Source organism: Eschrichtius robustus, chromosome 2 (assembly GCF_028021215.1).
Source record: "Eschrichtius robustus isolate mEscRob2 chromosome 2, mEscRob2.pri, whole genome shotgun sequence".
Taxonomy (NCBI): domain Eukaryota; kingdom Metazoa; phylum Chordata; class Mammalia; order Artiodactyla; family Eschrichtiidae; genus Eschrichtius; species Eschrichtius robustus.
This window is the reverse complement of record NC_090825.1, coordinates 117,237,698-117,264,027: the sequence shown is the minus strand read 5'-3', so window position 1 is coordinate 117,264,027 and position 26,330 is coordinate 117,237,698. Positions and strand designations below refer to the sequence as shown.

At 40.8% G+C, this 26,330-nt stretch overlaps 2 protein-coding genes across 7 annotated transcripts; both read right to left on the bottom strand.

Annotated features, from left to right (window-relative positions):
• Positions 1 to 217: 217 nt before the first annotated feature.
• On the bottom strand, positions 218 to 1,154 carry IGIP (IgA inducing protein). The gene has a single exon (XM_068535992.1). The coding sequence runs from the start codon at positions 505 to 507 to the stop codon at positions 346 to 348; it is 162 nt and encodes a 53-aa protein (XP_068392093.1). The 5' UTR covers positions 508 to 1,154; the 3' UTR covers positions 218 to 345.
• Positions 1,155 to 11,943: 10,789 nt separating this feature from the next.
• On the bottom strand, positions 11,944 to 21,885 carry PURA (purine rich element binding protein A). Of its 6 annotated transcripts, none has more exons than XM_068535998.1 (2): positions 21,840 to 21,885; positions 11,944 to 15,193 (listed from the first exon to the last, which is right to left on the bottom strand). In XM_068535998.1, exon 2 carries the CDS (start codon positions 15,047 to 15,049, stop codon positions 14,078 to 14,080), a length of 972 nt encoding a protein of 323 aa, XP_068392099.1. In that variant the 5' UTR covers positions 15,050 to 15,193; positions 21,840 to 21,885; the 3' UTR covers positions 11,944 to 14,077. The 6 variants fall into 6 exon arrangements, with proteins under 6 accessions (XP_068392099.1, XP_068392094.1, XP_068392097.1 ...); XM_068535993.1 differs by lacking the exon at positions 21,840 to 21,885 and adding an exon at positions 20,903 to 21,318; XM_068535996.1 differs by lacking the exon at positions 21,840 to 21,885 and adding an exon at positions 21,037 to 21,318.
• Between the last annotated feature and the right edge of the window lie 4,445 nt (positions 21,886 to 26,330).

Genomic DNA, 26,330 nt, shown 5'->3' with positions numbered 1-26,330 from the left:
AGTTTTCCAGTGTGAGACAGACCACTTAATCCTTACAGCAAATTAATGATTAGGCAAGTATACCTGCTGCTGAATCCTTAAAATGGTTTCTATGCCCCCCCGCCCCCCAAAAAATTCCAAGAGCAACCATAACCACCCCCACCAAAGGCACTGAAACAAAAGACTGATCTGTTTATATAGTCACATGAAAAATAAACATCTTTATTTTTTTGCCTACTTTATTTCATTTTTTCAAATAAAATTTAAATCTGTACAAAGTATACTGTTACAGTATATATTTTGTAAGAATCAATGCCTAAAAGAATCACAATACTTCAATAAGCAGTACAGCAGACCTCGCTAGTTTCAGCTTTGATATTGAACAAACTCAAGCCGGCTGATGCACAACACATTTGCTTGGTTTCCACATGGTGAGTTCCCAGCACTGAGATGGGAGAACATGACAGCAAGTATGGTTATATTACAGCCCGACACACTGAGCTTCTTCATGTGATAATAACTGCACATATTTAATACAGAATGCTCAAATTTACTTTTTAAATTGCATTTGCTTACTTCTTAGTTGGAAAAATTCAGCATTCTTAATGGGGTCCCCAAACAGTGCAAATTAATGATATTCTACTGTATAATTGGCACATCTCCAATAAGGATTAACTTGTAAACTCAAAGAATATTACAACTTTGTCCTAAATTTTAACTAACATACATCTGGTCCATTTAACCAAAGTCATTTTGGAAAGATATTAAAGAACAATTCTATTTCTGAAAGGATATTGTTTTGACCATTCTTTAGAGAAGATAAATTTTTTAATTGTCGTTAAAATGTTTTACTACAAAAATTTTACAAACTCGATTAGAAATTTCAAGATTATGATTCACAGCAGACAAATACAGACTGTTTATATTCCAACAGTACCTACTCTTAGACTTTCAAACAGAGCACAACCATGTCAGCTGTGTTAACTAAAATTTTGAACAGTGTACTAAATTTATAAGTGGTGCTGGGTCTAGCAAGTGTAAATACACAGTATATTTTAATGAAAAGAATTGTCTTCTTTATACTTTATTTGTTTTCCCATAAGGAAACAATGTTTACATTCTTTAATAAAGTTAATCTTACATCAGAATATAACTTAATACTGTCAGCAACAGGGACCACACACAGTAAATAAGAAGCACATTTAAAATAAGTCTGAATTCACATAGATTAACATTTGTTGGTTAATAAAATATCGACAGTATTACAATCTTACAATATTTACAGTAAGAAAAATCTAGAGTAATATATACCTTTCACAGCAGGATTCCTTTTTTTAATTATTATTTCTTCCAGTTTGGGATTGTGTATACACGAAAAGCTCAAATAAAGCAACTCTGCAATATAATCTTAAAATAATGGCTACTGGGGTAAATTCTATCACAACCATTGAAAATAATGGTGACTTTTCACGGAGTCTGTGGCATCTGAGAACCTAGTTAATTAACCAAAGACTTGCTCAAACTAGCCTCAGTTACCCAGATTAAAGCTGCAGAACTCCGGCCTTCCCTGACTGCTAAAAACCCAACAGATGTTCTCAACATGCTATAAGAAAAGAGGGAAAATAGGTTTCAGTTCACACCTCATGGCTGGAAGCCTCCGGCTAGTGCACATTCCCCAACTTATGCTAAGAAGAGGGCCAACTTCCTCCCTAAAACACCACAAGAGTTTACCCTCCAACTACAGGGCACTGTGACACCAAGCTCACTCATTCCTCAACTTTCCAGCATTAGGATAAGGCATGAACTTGGCCCATATAATACACACCAGCATCTTAGAGACTTGGGGTCGGGGCAAAGAAATATACTAGTGCAGTTTGCACTGAGATCAACAGGGAAAATGGGAAGCGATGCATGTTTCCAATTAGAATAGCAAGAAGACCCACATCCCTAAACTGGAATTTGGCCAGGGCATCAGAGTTAGCACCCCCTCTCTGAGTACCACAAGCAATTAGGATGTGTGCTCTGGGCCTCCTCCAAGAGAGAGCATCTACAGTAAGTAACACCATGTGGGACATTAGTTCAGTGATGACTCCCAAGAAAGCAGATACAAGTCTTAAATCTGGGGCTGTCCACAGCACCTGAGGTCACTCATCAGAGCTGTGACCTGTCCCAACCCTGCTTACTTTAAGAGATCTGATGGGCACAGAGCACTCAGGGATACAGCTGCTGGCTACTTTGGACTCTAGATCTCACAGGTAATCAACAGGTATCTGGGATTGCATTAGCAGACTGTACCACAGCTCCTTAAACAGACACTGTCAGGTATGAAATCATGTCAAGCATGAATCTTCACTGTCAGGTCAGAAATCAGAGTGGGAGTCTTCCCACATCAGCCAAGGTTATTTTGTCAAAACCTTAGAGGAGTTGAACAGTTTTTTATGTTGCAAGTGATTAGTTTACTTATTTCAGTCAAGCTGGATTAGCAAACCAGACTGATTTATTTAGTTAGCTTTGTTTTTTTGATTCTTACGTATGTGTTAACCCAAAGCTGTTCTATTTGGGCTAAATACACTGACAGAGAAAATTCAAACAACAAAAGTTTTCAGCAAACTTCTGTGGCATTTTCTTTTTGGAAGTCAATGCAAGATCTAAAGGTATTTCTACCCAACAAAGTCTGTTTAAGTGTTTAATGTTATTTCCTTTTTGGTCCTATATAGAATGCTATGACTTCTATACAGGTCTGAATGCTGCTCCATGTAGATGCTTTCTGTATATCTAAAAATATATACTTTTCAGTAGTTCAATACATGGTTAATCTTCCCACAGAGGAAGATTTTTGTAATCACATGTTGCAAAGTAGAAAAACATCTCCTTTCTAAGAAAGGAAATACGTATACTTTCCTATTGTACACTTTTGAATAAGCCCAAAGGCATGCACCAAAAAATCATTATTAAAACTAATACATGCACTAAAATGGTATACAGTTAGACTTAAATAAGGTGCTGCTTTCTCAATTTTCAAATTTGAAGAAGATATTTTGTCGGTTGTTGACTCAAAGATCTCCCCCGCCCCCACCCCACTCCATGGCATCAAGAGAGAAAATTAAAAAGTAAGCATAAACCTTTAAACTATTCTTTACATGGGGGAAAGGACAGATGTATCAACTATCCTATTTATAAACTGGATTACCAGTTTTAAATAAAACCAATATTTACTGGTAAAAATTGTCAAAGCTAATACATCCAAACAAATGTTACTAGAAAAGAATGTTCTACATAGAGAATAATTTACTTTGGTTCTATGCACCTTCTCAAAAATGATACCGGTGTCCCATACGTCACCAAACTGATGTGTTCCAGCAAAGTTGTAAGGCAAATCTTTTTCTTCCCTAGTGACGTCTTGTTTCCCAATACACAAAACTAAAGTCTTTTGGTGAGAAAGGGGTTATTAAGATAATGGCTAACCCCTTGGCATCCTGAGCATTGTGGTTTATCAAACTCTACCCTGCTAGAAGCTGTCAGGCACCCTGACCCCTGCCTTGAACCAGGAGTGGCTCCCATGTCTAGAGATGCCCTGACTCCTTAAAAATAGCTCTCAGAACTTTGCTTCTTTTTTCCTTCTATCTGGATGTTATAATGTCTAACAAAGCTGGTTGGAATGTCACATTTTGCTAGTAGGGGCCATCATCTAACGATAATTCCAATCTGAAATGTTTTATGCCAGTACTTAGTTCTTAATTTTATCAATTAATTGCATTAAAATTTTCTCTACAGAGTTTACTTAGAGATCCTTAACTTGGGTTTCAGAAGATGTGTGATGCCCCTGAGGTTGTATGCAAAATTATCTGTGTATGTTGTATTTTCTTTCTGGGGAGAGGGTCCATCACTTTCGTCAGATTATCAAAGGTATCTGTGACCCCCAAAAGGGGTTAGAGGGACTTAGAGGGATACCCGTAATTCATTTTATAACAGGATTGGGAAATGGGGGCAGAAAACTAAAAATGCCCTCAAAAAAGCGGGGGGCCAAATTGTTGATCTTTTCCCTTTATTCACATTTGGGAAATAAGTGCTTCAAACTAGGAAAAATAATTAAGCTGATTAAATTCCATTTAAAAATAATCAAAGCCACTTTCTAAAATTTTTTCATTATCCATATATGGTAAATTTAGTCTCCAAGAAAAGGTTTGGAGACTGAATTTTTCTCTTTTCCCAAAGGAAGTTCATAGATATAATGCTGATCATCATCCACATTTAACCCAAGACAACATAAAACCTAAGACAACTCTAATGATGTAAGCCTTTATGATTTTGAATAAAGGATTATCTAGAGTCAAATACACATTTGTCAACCTTCATTTCCCAAAATTGGTCCATATTTAGATAACTACCGGGCACAATTCCACTAGATAAACCTAAAATCTGAACAACGGAAGTTTAACTTTCTACCTCAATTAAAAACAAAGCCACAAGTTTCCACAATAGAGTCCAGCCACAAACATTCACACTATGTCACAGAGAAGTTTCTCATTTCAAATACATCACTGAATTTTCAGCAGAATTTGCAAACTTAAGATCCAGAATGAATAGCAAAACATGCTGAGACGAGCATGTCAAGAATTAAAACACCAGCCCCGCCGCACCGCCCGCCCCCACCCCCCCATCCAGAAACACACTCAGGCATTCCAAAAATAAACCAGATCTGAAGAGAGGCCTCTCACTTGTTGGTTTTAAGTATGAAGTGCCTAAAAGGCTATGGGAAAGGGAATATAAAATGAAGTAATTAAATAACTTACAAAATATAATTTTAGCCAAAACACATTTCTGTTCTATTGACAAAACCGGCAATTTTTTTTTTTTTTTTTTTTGCAATTCCGAACACTAACTGTGTCGCGCAATCTCGCTAAGACAAAAAATATGTTCACAGGTACACTTTTTGTTCTTCTATTCTTTCTAGAGCACATCTTGAGGTTATAATAATGCCTCTAGTTAAAATAAAGTCTCTTACCCCCGTCACCCTCCCCTCCTCAAAAAGTGAGTCAACCTTGAATTCCAAAAAGGAATATTCATTTAATATAATTATTTCGATACCAGTTATATCACATAGACCATGAGGAAACTCCATGAGTATTATGGAAAACTACATGAAAGAGGGAGCTGCCACTTGCCACCCACTTCACTTCCAGCTTTTAAAGCCAATACCCAGCTAGACTCAAATCTCATTGACTTCAGTGAAAACAAATCAACACTCCAAAATCAGGCCATCTCAGGCTGGAAACTGGATCTTAAAGACACCACTTCATGTGTGTGTGTGTATATATATATGTATACATATATATATATATATATACATATATTATTTTTTTTCTATCCTAAGCTTTCACTTTGTCTATTCAAATAGTCTAATAAAACTCACAGTTACAAAGGATTTTATTGGCAAATAAAGGCCCATATTAAAAATTTTATCAAAACAAATTTTTGTTCTACATAGCTAACACTAAGAAATATTTTCTTGGACTTATAAAGAATATTTAATTGCATATAAGTTTTTGCTTTGGGAGGGATATTGAAAACATAATTCTGTAAGAAATTAGAAAAGACTAGAAACAAAAGTGAAAGTGACTAGTCTTAACTTTCAAAAAATCAAGTGCAAAGATAAATAGTGCAAATAATGAAAACTAGAAATTTTATAGGCAACTTTACAGTCTTTCCTGCTTTTGCACTTTTACATATTGACAACTTTATAAACCCTAACAACTGTATGCAGCATGGAAATGGGCTATCATTTATCTCCATTGACTAGACTCAAGGAAGCCTTTCAAAGACTTGTCTCACAGTCATTTAAATCACTGGTTCTTGACACAGGTTTGGGAATTCACTTCTTTTTAAACAATTCCTAAGGGAGGGGTTATTTAAGAAGGCTCTACACTGACTTAAGTTATAGTATGTAACTACAATAATTTAAAATCTGACACACAATACTATGTGAAAACCATACTAAGTGCCAACTCTACAAAATAAGTTAAAATAAAAATAATTCTTCTATTATTAATGTATTTGACATTTGTAAAAAAAAACCCCACTACATTCCAAATACAAAATCAGAACCTCTTTTTTTTAGTTATCTTTAAAGAGGTTTTATCACTAACGTATACAGATTTGGGTAAAATGAAACTTGAAAGTAATCTGTCAAAATCACTGAGAATAAGTCCATACTAAACTAGAAAACAGAGTTAATCCAAATATACTTGAATTATATAACTTTAAAAACAAGTATGATAGCAACTCTTTATCTTAAATAATTTAAAATGCTCCTGGGATACTGGGAACAGAAACCTAAACAGAATCACTTCACCCTACAAAGGACGCAAGAACTTCCAAGATGTACTAAACTATATTATTAACATTTGCCACCAACGAACTCTTGAGAATTCTACAATTTTAAAGTAACATAGAAAGTGGGAGAACAAACAGAAACTTGAGTTCGGGGGTGGGAGGGGTGTATGTTGTTCTAATTTCAGAAATATAGTATTATTGAGGATCTCATAAGGTCTACAATGTTAAATGGTTGCTAGGATTGTAAATATAAAAGAAATAGAAAGGATACCTAAAATTGCAATTCAGTGTTTTTACCCGGTTTATTGTCCTCTTCTAGAAATTCATGTGGAACAAAGGCTCAAGGTTCTATAAATGCAAGGCATAATATAGATCTTTGTGGACTATAAAATCAAATAATTTGATCTAAAGAACATTTTGAAAAGCAAAGGTAAACTACATTGTAACATGAGCCCAGGAGAATGTAAGATACATATTTCTGATAGTTTAAAAATGGTAACGGTGAAAAAGTTTGGAACTTTCTTATTTCTTCCCCTCAAAATAAGTCTCCAGCAGCAACTTGCCTTGACCAGAAAAGTTGCCATTCCACAATTGTGCTATTTAATTTGTCCAGAAAAGCAAACATCCTATACCTGAAAACAGATTTGTATATTGCATCGTCACTATAACATCTAGTTACAGACCAATAGCTTTCCCATAACCAACAAGGGACCCATTTTCTGATTTTACTGAAACTTCCTTAGTGAATATCAACTTCATTGTCCTTAGCAAACAAACTCTCATTTAAGACTCCATCTCAGTGTCTTTTGCTACCTCCAGTAAAAATTTCTCCCACTTTACCTTGAAACCATTCCCTTGTATACCTCTCACACTCCACTCATAAACACATTAAACAGCTCTCCCCTTTCTGCTCTCCAATTTCCAAACCAGTAAGTCTCAGCTTCCAGGAACTTACCCAAAATACACATACTTCTTACTTTCTTAAATTCACAAATTTCTTAACAATTTCGATGCTCTTCAAACTGCCAACTTAAGACTATGGGGAAAACAGCAGTCAGAAAAAACTGCCCAATTACCTCATAATACAGAAATCTTTCTGGGATCAGTTAGCTATGTTCTTTTCTAAGGCAGGAGTCAGCAATTTCTTTACTTCCTTCCTAAGGAGGTAAACTGGAGTGCCACTGGTAGGCCTATGGCAAGGAGAAGGATAAAGGAGACAAAAACAAGGGAAAAGGAGGATGGGAAAAAGAAAATTCCAGTGTTTATGGTAGGGAGGTAGGTCAAATGTCACCAACAACTACCTGCACTGGAAACTGCCCACCCACTCTAGCTCAAAGGGAGTTTGACCCATTCCCCAACATATGTCTATTAATTCATCAGTGGATGGCCATCACTGAGCTGGTCAATGTGAATACATAAGTCACCTGTCCCATAAATTTGACTGCCACTTCATAATAAGAACATCTTAAGTCCTCCTAGGATCCTTCTGCGTTAATCCAGTTTAGAGCAAAACACATGCTAACAAGAGTATTTCCACGTTTCTCAAAATTCTAGAATATAAAGGTTTGGTCCTTGAACTTGGAGGCTTCTAGACTTATTAAAGTGCATCCTAAATCAAGAAAATTAGACTCTTTAGCTTAAATTCTTTCCAGGAAATACTACAAAAATTTAATTAATAAGCAAATTACTAATAATCACCAAAACAAAGTATGTATTCATGAAAATGCAAAAATCTTATAATTCCAAAATGAGTAAAATATTTCTGGTCCATAAGAAGTAACCTTATTTTACACAGAGGCTCACCACCATGTTTCTACCTATCAAACAAGACAATTTTCCACAAAAGCAAAGCACATCAGGAAAAAAAAAAAGAAAGGGAGGAAGGAAGGGAGGGAGGGAGGGAGGGAAGGAGGAAGGTAGGGAGGAAGGAAATGCCAAACACAATATGGGGACAAAATAAAAATAAATGAATAGCTATGAAATTCTTTTCAAGAAAAATGTTTCTAACAAGTGACGTTTGCCATACTCAACTTTCCTAAAGGCATATATGAATGAATAGCTATGAAATTCTTTTCAAGAAAAATGTTTCTAACAAGTGACGTTTGCCATACTCAACTTTGCTAAAGGCATATGTTGCCTAGGACCATTCAACATCAAAACTTGGTAGTCAGTTTAGCAGCTGAAAGATGACAAACTGTTGGCTTGAAACCAATCATGTATTTCACTTTTCACCTGGTTGTCTTGCATTATGAAATTCTACCTGACTCATGCTAATGCTAGTTTAGATGATCTTCATTTAGCCCATAATAATGAAATTTCTGCTCAAAAAGAGTCTATCAAATGGCCTAGGCCTTAAATTCAGGTTTTGTTTTAGGATCAAATAACTCTTCAAATATTAAAATCAGCTTTTCTTAAAAACTTATTGCAAATTCTTCATAGTAATTAATGTTGCTGAGTGAAAACAGTAATTTTAATAGAAGTGAACGCTTAAGCTTTACATAATTTCACTATGAATGGCCTAAATTTGGTTAATTTTCAATGAAAATAAACAGAAATATTATATGATTTAAAAGTGGATAAATTTCAACAGACAACTTTGCACAAATAACTTTAGTGAATTTATTCACTTAAGGAATTCTAATAAATTCTCTTTCCTATTCATTCCACTCTCATGGGGAAGTGTGTATATATATATATATATATCATTAAGATATTCAGATTTAGGGATCATCAACTATAAATGTTATACTCAGAGTTATCACCAATTTTTCCAAACCTAAGTTGCTAAAGATTCTCTTGTTTTAGCATCCTTTTACATAGAAAGCTGGATCTCATTCTGATACTGAAAATGAAAAAAGTCATCAGATTTGGTATCTCATTTTTTATGGGGGAAAAAAATCTTAAAAGTATGTTCACATGTATAACAAAACAAATCGTGGAGCTATGAAAGCCACCAGAACAACAATTTCAGAAATCCCTGTTCTGAAATCATATGGAAATGTGTGTATGTGTAACATGAAAAAAATGAATGGGAATATTGAAGAGAGGGTGAACCATGTGTGGGAGATAAAAATAATCATGCCCATGGTGGGGTCAACCATGGCTGGCAGATAATCCAAAATATCATAAAAGAAAAATGTGTTAGTTTAGAAAGTTTCAACATTGCCAAATGCAAAATGTTAAAGCACAGAAAAAATGAATGAGACAACCCCCACAAACATCATTTCATAAGGAAAAAAAGTAGAAAAAAGTGACCTATACATCTTTTTCAATATACCAAATCTTAACTGACTTAAAGATTATATAAAGTACTTGGGCCATGGTACCCACCCAGATTCTCATTATCAACAGACTTATCTTTTCCCCTCCCTTCCACCCAAATTTAGTTGTTTTCCTGCAGAAAAAGCACAGCATTCCTATATTAATAAGTATAAGAAATGAAAACAGTGAGTACAACTGATATAGATCCATTGACTTTTATTACAAATGTACTTGATCACTTGGCTTCAAAAAGTTTTTAAAATCAATACCCTATTTTCTGTATGCCAGTACAAAGCAAACTGTTTTACAAATTAAATACCTAAAAATTTGACAAAAATATTAAAATTTGATGAAAAACAATTATAAAAATCCTTAATCTCTCTCTTCAAAAAAGGAGGCAGTCTTCCCAGTCCTATTGTACAATATTAATAATATTCACCATTTTTAGAATAGGTAGCTAAATTATATTCTTCTGTTAGCATACAAAACTCTTAGACTAATAGATTTTATTTGTATATGCTCCAGTTAAGTTTGTGAATGCCATCTGATTGCAATATAATCAACTATCTTTGAGTCCTAATTTACACTTATTTAATAATTTGCATAGTTTAAAAGGGATAAAGGTTATTCTATAACTAATTATCATAGGCTATTACAGTGCTATTTTTCAAGGCAACAAGTATTTGCTCCCAAATGAAATTATCTTCTTTAGGCAGGGGTTAAAATTACTAGCAGCTTTCTCCATTACCTGAAAAATCAAACTGGAATAGTTATCCATCTCTAGATGTGAAGACCTAAAAAACACATTGATACATTTTTCACTTTGAGTCAAATTTCAACCCCTGAATGGGACAACTAGAAAGTGAGACTTTCAAGGTTTTTTATTTCCCTGTTGGTTTTGGTTTCTACTCTCCATGGCTTTTGAGAAGCTGGAAAAGTTTGTCTTTCCTGACTCACATTGTCTTTTTTTCCATTTGGCAAATATTCATCTACCTCCAATCTGTATCTAGTGGAGGAAAAGCCAACATGGCTTTTCTTATGAACTTCCTTTGTTGTCAAAGCCATGTATAATGATTTCTACAGTTCTGGTTAGTTAACTTTAGCTCCCTCTGTGGCTGGATGACTGCTGTTTCCAACATCAGCATGATAAATAGGAGGCACAAATAAAAAGTAGCTTAAAAAAAGATTTGGTGACTTAAAAGAAAAAACAAAAAAACCCCAAAAAACGAACAACACTAAGCACACACACTTACATGGGCATTTCAAATCTGGTGGCTGATCTCTGGATTAAATTACTTGACAATGTCTCTCATTTTAAAGAACGCAATGCATTTCAAGTGTTCTTTTATACTTAGGCAAATAATATAGTTTAACCAAGCTCTTGGACCTTAATTGTAAGACAAAGCAGATCATTAAAAATAAGGCATACTTGTCATGAATTAAGTTTTGTTTACTTGTTTTTGGCACATTTGATCATACTGTCTTCTATGAATAAAACATATGGTCAAATATACCATTTCCTTTTTTGTTTCAGCACAAACAAGGTTTACCAACTAGTAAAATAAAAACAAGGAAAAACTCCAACATAAAACACTGAGATATAGAACCTTGGTAAAGTACCGAGCACCTGGGGGGAAGGGTGGGAAAAGGATGAAACAGGCGAGGGGAGAAGGAAAGGTTGGGGGGGGACTCGGGGAGGTAAAGTGAGATGCAAAAAAAGAGCATCTTTACAGTCATTTGTCTTTTCTATGATCACGTCTTAAGAAGTCTTAAAAGATCTGCATGTGGATTTCTTTTTAAAACCACTGACCATAATTCAGACACTGGTTTCAAAATCTGAGTAAGATTGTGTTTAACTGTTAAGTGTAAAGACAATTGCACAATACATGTGCTTCTTGATCCGGTAGGATTCCAAGCAGAATCTGAAGTCTATAGCTAAGAAAGGCTTCACTTTAGGTAACTCGGACCCTAAAGAAAACCTCATGAAAGAACTCGCATCTCAAAGAAAGGACACTTTGCCTAAGTTTGCTGTGTTTTTTGTTGACTTGCACTACTTATTGCTGGCTACTATGAAACACTGATCTAGGAGTACTCCAACAACCTGTAGTACAAGGCTTAACTTTAAGAAGCTATAGTAAACAAGAGACAAAATCAAAGCAATTCTCTTTCCTAACTAGTAACAGCACAGAGAATGCAGTCTTTTCCATATCACAGTTAAAGTACAGTGAACAAAACAGCTCAACAAACCTTAAGACAAAAAAGTGCAGGTTATTAATGTTTACATGCAGTTGATAAGCATTCCAAATGTCACATTATGCACTGTAAAAGCTCAACTTTACTATATGGAAATAAGAAAAATGCACCTTGGGGGAAGGGGAAAAGCAATTTAATCATTTCCAGTGATTTTGTAAGTAAAGAAACTCCTAACTATTGTACGGTCACCTCATATTAAACATTGTATGAATATTAAAAGCAAACAATTTAATGGGAAAATGCACAGTACAATGGAAATAGCTTGTTATTCAACACATACAGTAGATCTCAAAGACAACACACTCAACCAGGGAGCTTAAAAATACCAAATCAAAACCCAAAGAACCAGCAGAAAAAAAAATCCTTCAAAGACAACTGTTTCACCTTCCTAGGCCAATGCTTTACAATGTGAGAAGCACTGATACCTTCCAGCTCCTACAGGTGGTGTCTTCTACATACAGCAGTTAGATCTATATGGCTGGATTTGCCAAGAAAACAATTCCATTCCCAGAACTCTTTATGTCAGACAAGATCCATTTTTTTTTAAACCAAAATACTTTCTACAGAATTCCAAACCAAAATGTACTGTTTAAGGCATCTTTTTTTTTATAACATTTTCTCTTCACTCAAAGATGATAGTCATGCAGCAGTTTAATGATAAAAATATATTAATATTTTACTATACAGCAGCAAGAAGTTAGTTGTCAATTAAAAGCACACGAACATCTTTAAATGAAAACCTGTAAAAGACTATCGTTACAAACAATTTCAGTTGGGAGGACACCAGCTTAGTAAAGTGCTCTCCTAAGCTTTGCATTTTCATACCCTACACCTTGAATATATGAGTTATAGAACATACTTTTGATAGAAGGCTTGTACACTTGGGGAACACAAATACACTTAGCATATAATGTAGCCAGTAATAACTAGCACCACAGCTACATGGAAATCCTTTACATACACCAACTTGGCTTTCACTTTTAAAATGAAGCTCAGAATCCATGGCTCAGTAGGATAACTATAATTGTGTTGCTCTGCTTTTTAACGGGTCTACATAAGTTAATAGCACTGGCAAAAATCAAAGGATAGCTTCAGACCTCTTATAAGTTTAGGAGACAGTGCTAGTGACCACAAATAGACTCACTACCTGATGTCCAAGTACAGGTTCACTGGAAATTGCTGCACGTTAGTTAAGTTTTTAAAATCTTTCTACACATAATAAAAAAAATATATTATGAACGATACAAGTACATCTCATATACACAATAATGACAAAACGCCTACTCAGTCAAAGCAAACAGATGCAGAAAAATATTATGGGAGATTTCCTTTTCTTTCTTTCTCTTTTTTCTTTTACTACTTGAATAACTTTGGTTCCAACCGTAAAAATCACAACTTAGCAAATTTCATTTAAATGCCTTTTTTAATAATTTCTTCATGTTCACAGAAGTTTCACTGACCATTTTTAAATGTTTAAGGTCCAGATGCAATGCATATTGTATAAAAGAGAGCACTTATTGTTTACCTTGCATGAATTAACCTACGTACCTTTAACTCTACAAACTTCTGCATAACATTTAGACAAAGCTCAGACACACAGCATGCCTAGCCCTCATATATATACACATCTCTAATCACAGGTATATAGGGTGTCAAATATACTATAATAACCTCCATGTAAGGTTTGAAATTTGGTAACAAAATGAGAAAAAACTAAAAATATTATTTTACGTGTTCTAAAATATCTCTTTTTTGTGCTAAAGTCAAATGTTAGCTCAACATGAAAAGGACTTTTATAGAATTCAGCAATATTATAATCTTGACCATTTTGCAAACACTTTTAATAATAATAGCTTAAACGTGTACAAAAGTTCTTGGTTAATTAGGGAAATAAACACTCAGTTCTTTATATTTTTTAATCAAGTAGGAAACACAGTTCATATAATGTTATTACTTTTTGTATTTTTTTTTTGTTTTTTGTTTTTAGCAGCTGCTTACTGTTTTATATGGTGGATAAAGTGGACAACATCCAGCGATGGGTGGCAAGTCAAGAAGAGAAACTGTCAGTTGGTGGAGGTTCTGTGGGTGGTGCTCCCTTGGAGTTAACAGTTCTTTTTTTTTTTTTTTTTTAACTTTTTAACTTTTTATTTTCTCTCTTTCTTTACAGTATATTTTCTCTGTGTGTGGCTCTGTGTGTGTGTGTGTGTGTGTGTGTATGTATGCATGTGGGGGGGGGTTCCATTCAGTTTGATCAATCTTCTTCCCCTTCTTCCTCACCCTGCAGTAGCAGGGTGGCAGCGGCGGTCTCCTCCTGCTGCTGCTGCTGCTGCTGGTGGAGCTGCTCACAGGCAGCTCGCTTCTCCCTCTGCTTCTCTTGAATCTTCTTCATCTCCTCCGAGTACTTGCAGAAGGTGTGTCCGAACTTGGCCCACACCTTGTAGGGCACGGTGATGGAGTTGCGGTAGGTGGGCTTCACCTCGCTCACTCGCATAAACACGCCGTACTTGTTGGAGCCCACATCGAAGAAGAAGCGCTTGTTGTCCACAGTCAAGGAGGTGCCCTCGGGCAGCTCGGCCGGCTCCTCCTCCACTCCGTAGTCGTCGATGAGCTTGGCCAGAGCGTCGCGGAACTCGATGAGCCCCTGTGCGGGCAGTGCAATGGTCTGGCCCTGCGTGGAGCCCAGGCCGGGCCCCCGGTTGACCGTCTGGCGGATGCGCAGGAAGCGGCCGCGCTGGTTCTCCTTGAGATCCATGTAGTACTTGCGGTTCTCGCGCACCAGGAACTCGCTCTTGAGCGCCCGGCGCGGCTCGTCCTGCGCCTGGGCCAGGTCGGGCGGCTGGCTGGGGCCCAGCTGCGCGTAGTGCTCGATGAAGTCGCCCAGGTAGTCGCGGAACTCCACGGCCACTGACATGGAGAGAGTGAGGCGGCTCTTGTTGCCGCCCGCGCCCACCTCAGCGATCTTCAGGAAGCGGCCCTTGGCGTTCTGCTTCACGTCCAGGTAGAAGCGCTTGTTCTGGATGTCCACCCGCTTGGAGGCCAGCTCCTGCGTCTCGTGCTGCAGCCCCCCCGGGGCCCCGCCGCCGCCGCCGCCACTGCCGCCGCCGCCGCCCCCGCCGCCACCACCGCCCCCGCCGGAGCCCGAGCCCGAGCCCGGGTGCCCCAGGGAGCCGCCCGAGCCCAGCGCCGCACCACCCTGCTCGCTGCCGCTGTCTCGGTCCGCCATGATGCTGCGCTCCGCCGCCGCGCTGCCGCCGCCTGCCGCTCCGCCCGCCGCCGCCTCAGTCGCCTCAGCCGCCGCTGCTTTCCCTCCCCGGCTCCGCCTGCTGCCGCCGCAACCCCCACAGCCAGTCAGCCACTCTCGCGAGATCTGCGGGAGAGACGAGACAGACGAGACCCGGTAACAGGGCACTGACTCCCCAGTACAGTAGCCGGGCGCCCTACTGTACGCGCCCACCCGACCGCCAGCACGTGACCCGCACCCCCTCCCCGTTGCCAGTCCCCCATCCGCCCGCCCGCCAGGCGGCGCCCACCCACCGGCCCTCACCCCACACTCCTGGTTGGGGTGGGGGGGGGACCAGAACGCGCCGCGTCGCAGCTGCTGCCGCCACTGCCGCCACCACTGTGGCTGTCGCTGTTGGCCAGACCCTGAGTGGCCTCGGCCCGGGGAGTTGGGGGACTGGCGTGAGAAGGGGACTGCCATACTAAGCACAGGGAGTGGGCCTGAGCTCTGCTTTCCAGTGACCCCAAAGAAGATGTGGGGGGAGGGGCCCGCGCAGCGCAGTTGAGCCCGCTGCAGAGAGGGGACACCGAGTCACGGCCACCCCCTCCCCAGCGGGCCCCATCCAGACCCAGATCCAAACCCAGACAGGCCCACCCGTCACTTGACTGGACTGTCTCCTACCGCAGAGCCCTGGCCGCAGAGGCGGGCGAGGAAGAGGAGAGGTGGTGCGGCGGTAAACCTTAGCTGCAGAAGGGGCTGCCAGGGATGAGGACGGGGCGCCGGCAGCAGTGGCGCGGAGCACCAGACACCTAGCCCTTCCCTCCCCTCGCTCCCGCCGCTCCCCCTCCCCGCGCACGGCAGCGGCTCTGGCCTCAGATGATCCCGCTCCCCCCTCCCCCCAACCGCAGCCCCGCACAGTCGGGCGGGCGGGCGGGCGCACTCACCGGCAGGGGGGAGCCGAGCAGAGGACGGCAGCCGCACCAGGGCCGGGGTGCCCGCAGTGCCTTTTCCCGTTGGCTCTGCCCTTCTCCCCAAGCAACAATCAAAAAGAAACCCCACACTCACCCCAAAACCTTCAACCAGCCCCCTGTGGGACAACGACTGCCCGCCTGCCTCCCCCTCCTCCTTCTGAGATTTGGGGAAGGGGGGCACCCTGTTCAGGGCTGAGCCCAGCCTGGGTTGCCGGCCAGCTCTGCGGATAAACCAGGCCCTGCCGAGCCTTCAGCCCCTAGCCCACTCTTCCTCTCTGGAAGGACCCAGATGGAAGAGAAAACCAAGCAGGCTTTAGGAAATTCACGAGCTAAAAATGTCAGGAATTTCCTGGGAAACGCAGTTCCTTACGGGATTCATTAACGCAGGTTCGCTCGCCCCTTTTACTCCTCCCAGAAACTCCTAAGTGTCAAGGAAAGCCCCCATCTCTCAAAAAGTAAAACATTAAATGATCGCTGGTTTTTAGGCAGACAGCTAGGTTACCGACCATTACCAATGACAGCTAAACCAGTGACAGCTAAAGAGGGTCTTCTCTGGTCTCAGGAAGGGGCTCAGAAATAATAGATTTCTCTCTTCCTAGATCTGAGGCATAAACTAGGGCCTATTTTCCTTCTTCCAGATAGACAGCAAATGCTCACACTCCCTCACTGCAGTCTGAAGTCCTAGCAGCTGTGGGAAAGCTAAGGCCTGTCTCCAGGGCACCTCCTGCCTATGCCCCTACATGCTCCCCATCACCTTATGCAAGGGGCTTAGGGGATACAGACCTCACAGCCCTATTCCTGGCTTTCTCAAGCATGGATTGTTGCCTCCACCCTGAGAAGCATATACCTATCTCATCTGTAGGCTCCATTCCCATTTAACACTCCCCAACCCCTGCCCCCAAAAGTAAGGAGACTTGCCTCCCTCACTCTTAGCTCCCAAGACATCTGAGTACCTGGCTGCCCAAGCTTCCTGGAAATGAGAGGGGTAAAGAGAGAACTAATGATAAAGAAACCCAGACCAGCCCAGGGCGTAAGCTTTGTCAGTGCTTGAGACCTTAAAGCCCCCGGATATATCCCTTCATCTCCTGGGCAAACCTGCCTGCTAAGTATTCACAGCTACCTTTTTCTCTTAGCAAGGGCCCCATTCAACCCAGCATTAGCTACTTCAGCTCTGGGCTGACGTTCGCTACCTCCCGCTAAAGAGGAAGAAACAGGGCAGAGCACCCTGGCTCCCAAGAAGAAAACTGGGATAGTCCTGTGAACCAGCCTCAGAACCACCCACCTGTCCAGCTGTCCCTGAAATGGCTCCCTGAAGAGGAGGCCCACTGTGAGAGATAGAAATCCAGATTTTGGGCCCCATAAAGAACTTCCCCTTAGTTTAGGGTCATCCTCTAGCACCGCGTATTACCCTTTCAGTGCTGATTTTTCTGCACTCCCTCCCCTGTCCCCAAGTCTGTCGGGAAGGAGACGTAGGAACTGTTGATGCACTTCCCACCACACAGAAATACATGTGTAAGAAGCGGCGGCTCCTCTAGGTTTGCACGGTAGCGATCAGGACCCTGGATAGACCCCGGCCCCAAACAGGGTCTCAAAGGCTGAGTAGCAGGGTCTCCGCACAGAACTGGGCGGGGCATTACGCTTCCACCTGTAAGCTGAGACTACTAAGACCTGGTTAAGACCGCTCTAGAAGAGCCGCTATTCTTCCTCAAGGGTTTACTTCGCGCTGAACCAAGCCCTTGACCCCTCAGGAGAACTCAAAGCAGCAAGGCCAGTGGGGCTGCGATAAGGGGGCACGCGCCTGCCGGTCCCTGTCACTCTTCCATGCTAATGATCGCTTCCCCCAGGACAAAAAAGTAGGGCTCGAAACTGCCCGCCTTCTTGAACCAACTTTGGAGTCTAAATTTCTTGCCCTCTGTCCCAAACGTTTATGTCCAGGGGCTCTGAATTGGTTTGAGTTTGGGAATGCCCTGATTTTCTGAAAAAGTGACTGTCACCAGGAACTGAGTTCTTAGTTCCTCAGCGCAGAGGCAATTGATGAAGTTTCTAGACAAAACACAAGTTAAATATCATTTGCACGCATAAACTGGGAATTTTAAGCTCAAATCAGTAAACAACTGAGACCTGGATCTCTCCACATAAATATGTTCTTACTTATTTCATGCTTTTTATTATATATGTATAAAATTTTGCCTTTATCTATTAGCTTCTTGCCTACTTTATAAATGTATCTAAAAGCAAACAAGGTTAATAATGCCTTTCCCAAAATAATACAATGATAAATAGGATATTTAACACATTTTCACTACTCAAACAAGAGAGTTTATTTCAGGATAAGCCTGTAAGTGTGGGCTTTTGGTCAGAATGGAGGGGGTGGTGAAAGGCGGCTTTCCGTAGGCTACAGAATATAGTACCCTTAAAAGGCAATCTGAGAGAAAAGTCTTAAAACAAAGAGTTTAACCTTAAACAGAACTTCAAAGTTAAATTTGCATCCTAACATTGAAAATCCATTAGCAAAGTTGTGGATTTAAAAACATACCTAGCTATTTGTTAATTACCAAAACAATATGCTAACTTGGTAAATGAAAAGCCAGTTCTAGTGTCTAGATGTTTGCATTGTCATTTTAAACCAAATAGTTGTAAAATTAAAATTATAATTTCAATACAATGTAGGAAAGACAAAGGGAAAACGAAATATATTAATATGCACAGAATATCTGTGTTAATGAAAGAACTATCAAAAAATATTTCCTTCCTCCTCAAAGTTTGCTTATATTTTTAAAACCTAATAAACGTCTCTAGATTTAGTGTGCTCTCTTATTAACACTACACACACATTTCAAGGAAAATAGAGATTGCTTTATTTTTAATCCCTCTATCTCTACATCTTCAACAAACTCTTACCAACAAAAAACTGTTCACAAGAGAAACAGACACTAGGCTGAACAAGAAGGAAAAAACCTCATTTTCCTCAGCCTGAAATACGGTTGAGTCTGAAATAATCTAATTCTAAAAGTAAAAATTAACACACACATTTACAAAATAAACTTGGAGAGAGGAGATCTACCTCTGGGTAATAAACCCTTTTGATTACGGAGTTCCCAACAGAAACAATACACTCATTAATATTTCACAGAATCACAGATTTCCCAAATAAAAGAGAAGCAAAAACATTAGAACTTGTGTTTTCAAGTGCTACTTAGGTTAAATGCCTGTCTTAAACCAGACAATTATCTTCAATACCCAAATCATTAAAACTAACTGGAATGTTGTACTGTAACTGTTCAAAGTGGAGGAATTACCCATTTCTCCTCATGGCTAGCTACCAGGAAAATTAAGGGAAACTCTCAAGTAAATCTTAACATTTAACAACAACGACTAATAGTATTTCACCGACCATTTTTTAAAAGTCTATTCCCTTTCTATAGCTCATCTAATCTTTAAAATTATGCCTCTCCAATGCTATTTCAATGTTCAGGGTTAAAGATATGAATTAAACATTTAAAATCTGAAGAGAACAATCCATGTGATAGAATCCTCACATTTCCCCAAATGTTATTTTAAGCATTTGCAGAAGAATTAAATAAATGTAGCACACATTCTAAATTCGATAAAAGATTCAGAGAACCCGACATTTTATGTACCCAAAAGGTCCAAACAGAACCGATGCAAATGTCAACAGCTCTCTCTCTTTCGGCTGATTCTTAAATGGTTTTACTAGTACCCAAAGGAATGAAATCAGCAACTCTCTCCACACTCTAGTCAACACTCCAATTTTCAAAGCCGCAATTCGAAAACGTCAGTTTGGGCGGGGAACAGTGAGGGTCTTGAAGTAATCAAAAAATTCCTTTTCTCCTCTGACAATCTACCAAAAGATGTCAAACCAAATTCAGCCTATTATAAAGCACTGGGGCTTCCTTCCAAGGACACGGGACACCAGCAGAGACACCGCTGCAAAAAGCTGTCCAAAAGCGCCTGGCCCGACAGAAACGTAAAGGGGCCCAGATAAGAACGAATTAGAAGCCTCAAGAGGGTCCCGCAGAGACAACGTAAATTAAAGTAGCATTTATTCAGGGGTAGACAGCAACGAACCAAAGAAAGTTTTCCCAGCCGGACTCTTGGGCCTTTCTCTATCCAAGTTCAGGCTCAAGACAGATATATTTGTTGGGGCCCCTTCCCCTATAGACACAGCCGCTGCCGGGGCCTACCGTCGCTCAAAGGGAAGACCCTCTAACTTCACATCCGTCCGTTTTGCCCTCGGACAAAGGCAGAGGAGACTATGGAGCTGACCTAGCTCTGTGGGGCAGCAAAAATGCCTTGTTCGGGCCACCCATCTTTGGGCCTGGCTTCGCCTGCGCTGTCAGCACCAGTGTATTCTTTTTTATTTTTACAACGCATACTGGGAGGGTGTATGCATTGCGGGGGTGGGGCGGGGGTTGAACAGAGGAAAGGAGGGGTTGGTAGTGGAGCCTAGAAGCCTCCTTCCTCTCCCCTCCTGCCAGGGTTGCTGTGCAGGGAGTGTCGGCCAGGTTTGGCGAACTGTCCCAGGCCCCAGGCAAAGGTGGTCAGGGGGAATGGGGCTCAAGCATTGCTAAGCAAACGGCACCACTGGTGGTCTCCAGCGCCTGAGGAGGTAGGATTGCTTTTTTTTTTAAAGGGGCGTGTGATTTTCTTCTTTTTTGGAGGTGGGAAGGAGTTCGTTCGTTCGTGCGCTCCGGAGGGAGGGGGGCGCGTTGCTGCACTACCAGGGTCCCCGGAGGAAGGGTGCGGGGATGTCTACAATGCTACAGTAATTATTCCTGGGGCATAAGAGGGCAATTAGAAGGGACAAGGTGGGCGGCACCTCAAGCTGTGGCAGTGGCAGCAGAGAAGGTCGCGAGGGGCTTACCCGGGCGGGCGGGCGGGCGCTGTCCTGCCGCAGGTGAGGGAGGGCGCGGGCTGGAGGGAGGGAGGGCGCGCGCGAGGCAGGCGCTAGGCGGGCGCGAGGAAAGGGGGAGGGGAGGAGGGCGCGCGCGCGCACACCTGTCCTGGACAGCGGCGCGAGCCGAGCTGCGCCTCACTCGGGCTCTGCCGGCTGAGGAGGGAGAAGGGCGGGCTGGCAGGCGGGGGCGGGACGCCGAGGGGAGGAGGAGGAGGCGGCTCGGATGGCTGGCTCGGCTCTCACTCGTTCTCCCTCCCGCTGGCAAGTCCGGCTCACACCCTGCTTCTCCCGCTCACTCACAGCCCCCTTGGCTCTCCCTCCTCCTCCTTCCCCTGCGGGATCCGCTCGCTGCCGCCGCCGCCGCAGACGGCAAGTCGTGGCAGCCAGACGTCGGCGCGTAACCCGGCGCTCCGTGCGTGACTCCGGGCGACGTCAGCGCGCGCTCCCCGCTACCCACCATCTCCCCCCCACACTCCTCCCGTGGCTCGCGCCCTCCGCCCTCGCGTTCCTCCGTTTCAGTTGCCGCGGCGGCGGCCGCCGAGCGCGCTCCCTCCGCCCCCCCATCTCGCGCGTGCGCGCGCCCTCCCCGCCGTTGGCGCGTCAACAGCCCACGGCCCAGGCCTTGAGGCGCGTCTGAGGAGGGGGCTGCCTGCGGCCTCTTTGCCCGCCCTTCCTCCGCCCACCGCCGGTAGCGCCCCCGGGAGGACTTCTCCCTTGTTGGGCTCTGAGGGCGGAAGCCAGGCTCAGGCGGGGAGGGAACCCTGTAGGGCCTGCGTCAGCTCCAACTTAGGGCCCTCAGCGTCGTTGTCAGTGTCGCTACCACCCTGTCACCCTGCCCCGCGCCCCCGTTCCGCCCACATCTCTTAGGAGGCGATAGGCCTTTCATCTCCCGGGAGGGTCTCACCTTGGCCTTCAGACGCCCGCCGAGAGGGGCTAGAAGGGCAAAATTAGCATAAAGAAGAAACGGGCTAGACCACGTTCAGGCTGTAGCCCCAGGAATCCTTGACAGGAAGCGTGGGGTTGCTGCCCAGCCTCCCACGCAGTGTAGGTGAAACTGGGCCCCTTTGAGGGACTGTGACTAAGGACAAAACCCTGATAAATATTATTTATGCGTCCTTGGGCCGAGAGGGAGAGAGTAAAAGGGACGAGTTAATTTTCATAAATTGCTATGCTAGGGCGAAATGCAGAACTATAAAATGTCCTTTAAGAGTTTTCTTGAAATCTTTGACCAGGTTTGACAAGATTTTTGGTACACGTTAACTTTTTCCCTCATTTTGTATGCTGTCACATCTCCATCCTGCAACACTGCATACATAGAAGATGGATCAGTTAAAAATATCGGCTGCAAAATAAGCAAAAAACAGCCTTACCATCTTTATCATTATTTAAATAGCTCTCAGAGAAGTCAATCTGTGATTTAAGGAAACTTAGTCAATGTTTTAACTTATTTAACTGAGTGTATTTTATTTTGAGGTAACTTTGCAATACACTGTGAGATACTCTTTTATTAGGCAATAGTAGACTTCTTTTTTTTTATGTTTTATTTTTAATAGTAGACTTTTCAACTCACTTATTATAGGACCTTTTCCAAGAAGCTTACCTAGCTAAGCCTTAGAGGCAAGTAGGAGAGAGGTGAAATTAACCCCATTTTATAGACGAGAAAATTGAGTTACAAAAGTATGTCAGTTGAGAGTTGCAAGCAGTCTGTCACCGATAGAGGGAAACACCATAGGTCTATTATTACCTGCTTTATCCACTAAACCAGAGATTCCTCAATAGTTTACTTCCGGGTATCTTTTGATTCCCCCCTCCCCCAACCCCACACTTGTGTATTGTAGGCAGTGCCTAATGTCTGAGAGAAACAAATTTGGGGAGTTTCCTGGAGACCCCAAATCACAGATTACTCTAAAAAGTTTGAATTTGAAAATTTCTGCCATAGAAAATTACAGCTCAGCAATAATTTACTGTGAAACAAACTTCCATATTAACAAAACAGCAAAATGTTTATTAATCCCTAGTTAGAAATGAGAAAATTTTGAGACAGCCTTAAGAATGATGGGTCATTTCCTTTGAATTGCTTCTTTATTCGCCTCATCTTTAGGTGGCAGCACTACTATATAAATATCTTTAAAACTACAGTCTTCTGCAACTTGATATCCTAAAGAGTGTTTTGTCCTAAATGCTTCCAACTATATTGTGGAGATTAGAAGCTAGTGAAAATATGAAATCATAGCTGAGAATTAGAATACTTTGGAGGTTCTAAAGGAGGAAAAACAGGCTTTCAGAGGAATGAATAAAATACATGGAGCTACTGAGGGAAAAGATTAGAAAGGGTTTTTTTTAAGCTTTTTAATTTATCTTTATTTTTTAGCTATATGAGGAGCAAGTAGCATCTTTAAAGATCTCTTATTGAAAAAGCACAAGATAACCTTCCCAAGCAAACCATAGTTTCTCAGTACTGCATGTTTTTCAAGTGTTTACAAATTTAAAGTTGTTAGTTGTATAGTTCCAAGTATTCACTACAATTTTTAAATTCAGGTGCAGTTTTCGTCATTAAACTGCATCAAAATTATGAAGATTCCAAATAGGACCTTATTGTTGACCCTTGTGGAAGAGAAGAACTCATCTTGGCTCCTTTCCTGGCTTCCTACATTTTTCATGTAAAAAATAAAACACCATTACTCAAACTCAGAGATGTGAGAAGATGAACTAAAACAAATGTAAAGTGATAAAAATTTACAGATACTCTATATCTTAATTTCTCCCCCATTTTTCAAGGGTAATGAATTGGGATATATGGGGGTTATTTGGATCAAGTGTTTTCTAAGCAGAACTTTGTTGTAATTAATCTTGTATATTTACAGTCATTCTTCCTGTACTTCTATATCCAAGCAACCAAGCAAAACTGAATTTACATGCATTTCAAAATAGACTGCTTTAGATTTACAATATAAATACAACCACCAAGGAATATAGAGGTATGACCATCAGGAGTGGGGAATTAAATCACTTCTGAGTAGATGATGAAGTGTTAGTAAAGTCTTTCTTGATGGCAGCTTCCATTTTTCTTAAGTCAAACTTGGGGAAGGAGTCTTAAGCAAATTGGTAGAACTCAAACTCAGCAGTATTATGTTAAGATTTTTAAGCTCTCTTGCGCCAGCAAATCATGCAGCCTGTGGGCCTTAGCTTCAAACTTCTGCCAGCTCCGTTTTGGCAGTAAAGTGTTCTGTTGAACAAAGTTTGCACGTGTTTGGGGTGTGAAGTGGCTCCTCAGGCATTTATTGGTTTTATTCCAGTTTAGGGACTTGAAGACAAGGGTCAGAAGCATGAAGCTTGTATAGGTCATATGTGCCCTGAAACAGACTATGCTAGTGATCTTGAATTTTCACTTAAACAAGGGTAACTTTTTCTTTGTTGGTGTCTGAGTTATTGAAGTGGACCCTTTAGTTTACTCCTTAAGTACTCACATGATATTCAACCAGTTCTCAGAAGCAGGTAAGCAGGATCCTCTCTGTTGAGGGAATAGAGCTGTGGAAAAATCACTCCTCATCCTCTTACCCACAATACCAGCAAAATGTGTTTATCCAGATGAAACCCACTAAGTAATAATATGCAACTTGAGAGCAAAGGGACCAGTAATTATTTAAACTCAATCTCATTGTCAAATTATATATAACTATGAGCTTCTGATCTTCTTTTGTATCAATTGTCTGACTTCAACTTTTTTACCTACCTCTTCCCATCCTGGAGTCATTGGTTAACAATACCTGGTCCAGATATATGTGCTAATTTGTCTTATTTCAGAGGTCCCTTGTCCTGTTGGAAATATATATAAACAGTCTGTTTCCATTATTTTTTTCAAGCAATTCTAATAGAAAATCCTTGCATAATCCGGGGTAACACAATTTGAAAGCCATTAGAGTGCTGTTGGAACATTTTTTTTTTCCCTTCCTGATTTAAGAGTAATGGGGGGGAAAAGACAAAAGTAAAAGTAACATGTTGAAATGAAACTGTCTTACCTTTAACCATGATCAATGGAATGTCAATTTGTAGGCTACAAGTATGGTCATTTGAAAAAGGTAGTTACTCTGGATACTTTTGCCAAGGGACTGTGGCCTAACTCCTTATTTTCACCTTTCCCTTCTCTTTCCTTCTCTTTAAAAGTAATTCCCAAGTCAGAACTAACATATGAATGTTAGAGATGGAGAGGAAAGCTGGGCTTTTCCAAAGAGTGGATCTATCTGGACTGGAAAGTGCCATTGAACTTTGTTGCACATTTTATGGTGACCCCAGGACCCTTTGCTTGCATACTATAGGATATCAATGTGTTGCCATTTTATTACCTGGAGCAAGACTAAATACATTCATGAGTAGGTATGTACATGCAACCAGATACCACTGCCCTCTGAGGCTAATTTAGGCCATTTTTACAACCCAGTGCAGTAGCACTTGGCAATTAGATGAAGAAGGTCAGTTGCGTTTCTTCCTGTTGTGAGTAAAATGTGTGAAGGGAAGAATCAAAATATACCATGGGAAAAATACAAAGGGAGTTCTTTAGTATTTTGTGCTATAGAATTTTTGTCTTTCAAGTATAATTTTTCTTCTTGTCTACTTAAATACTCAAAATTAATTATTAAATGTAAATATAATGTAATGATTAGTTTTTACTTTCTAGATAGTAAATCAATATTTACTTGATAAGTATGTGTATAAAGAAGAAATGTTTTTTAATTACTATTTTGGAATCCCACAATATACATATTTCATAAACATATTACAACTGATGCTTAGTCTAGATGGCTTTTTTTTTCTCTTTTTTTCCCCTTGAACTTCCTTTTGGAAAGTAAATATTACCTGCTATTTTAGAACTGGTCCTTGGAACCCACCACTGTTTATCAATCAGCCTTATTTTCTTGAGTCATTTATTGAACAGTATCTATCTGTTCTAACAGTATCTATCTGACAATGCCAGACATTGTCTTAGGTGCTTGAACAATACAAAGTCCTTGCTCTCACAGAGTTTCCAGTCTAGTAAGACAGATAATATAATAAACACATATATAATATAGTGCTGTATAGTGACAAGTGTTAAAAAGAAAAAAATAGCAGGTAAGGGGAGAAAGTTTTCTGTGTGATTGTGTGTGAATGTGTATGTGCATGTCTCCCACCTGATATTTTAAATAGAGTGATCAAAGAAGCCTCTCTGAAGAGGTAGCATTTGATCAGAGACCTGAAATAGTCATGGGAAGATCTGGGGAGATGTTCCAGGTGTTTATATATGCCACATAAAATCAGTCACTCAAGTACAATCCAGGTAACATCCCATGTATAATCTAGATATACATCACACTATGTATACATTTTTTTTTCTTAAGAGAAAAAAGAAATTCATTAG

Excerpts from the sequence above, each read along its gene's own strand:
- IGIP (XM_068535992.1), bottom strand. The coding sequence starts at position 507 with ATGTGCAGTTATTATCACATGAAGAAGCTCAGTGTGTCGGGCTGTAAT.
- PURA (XM_068535998.1), bottom strand. The coding sequence starts at position 15,049 with ATGGCGGACCGAGACAGCGGCAGCGAGCAGGGTGGTGCGGCGCTGGGC.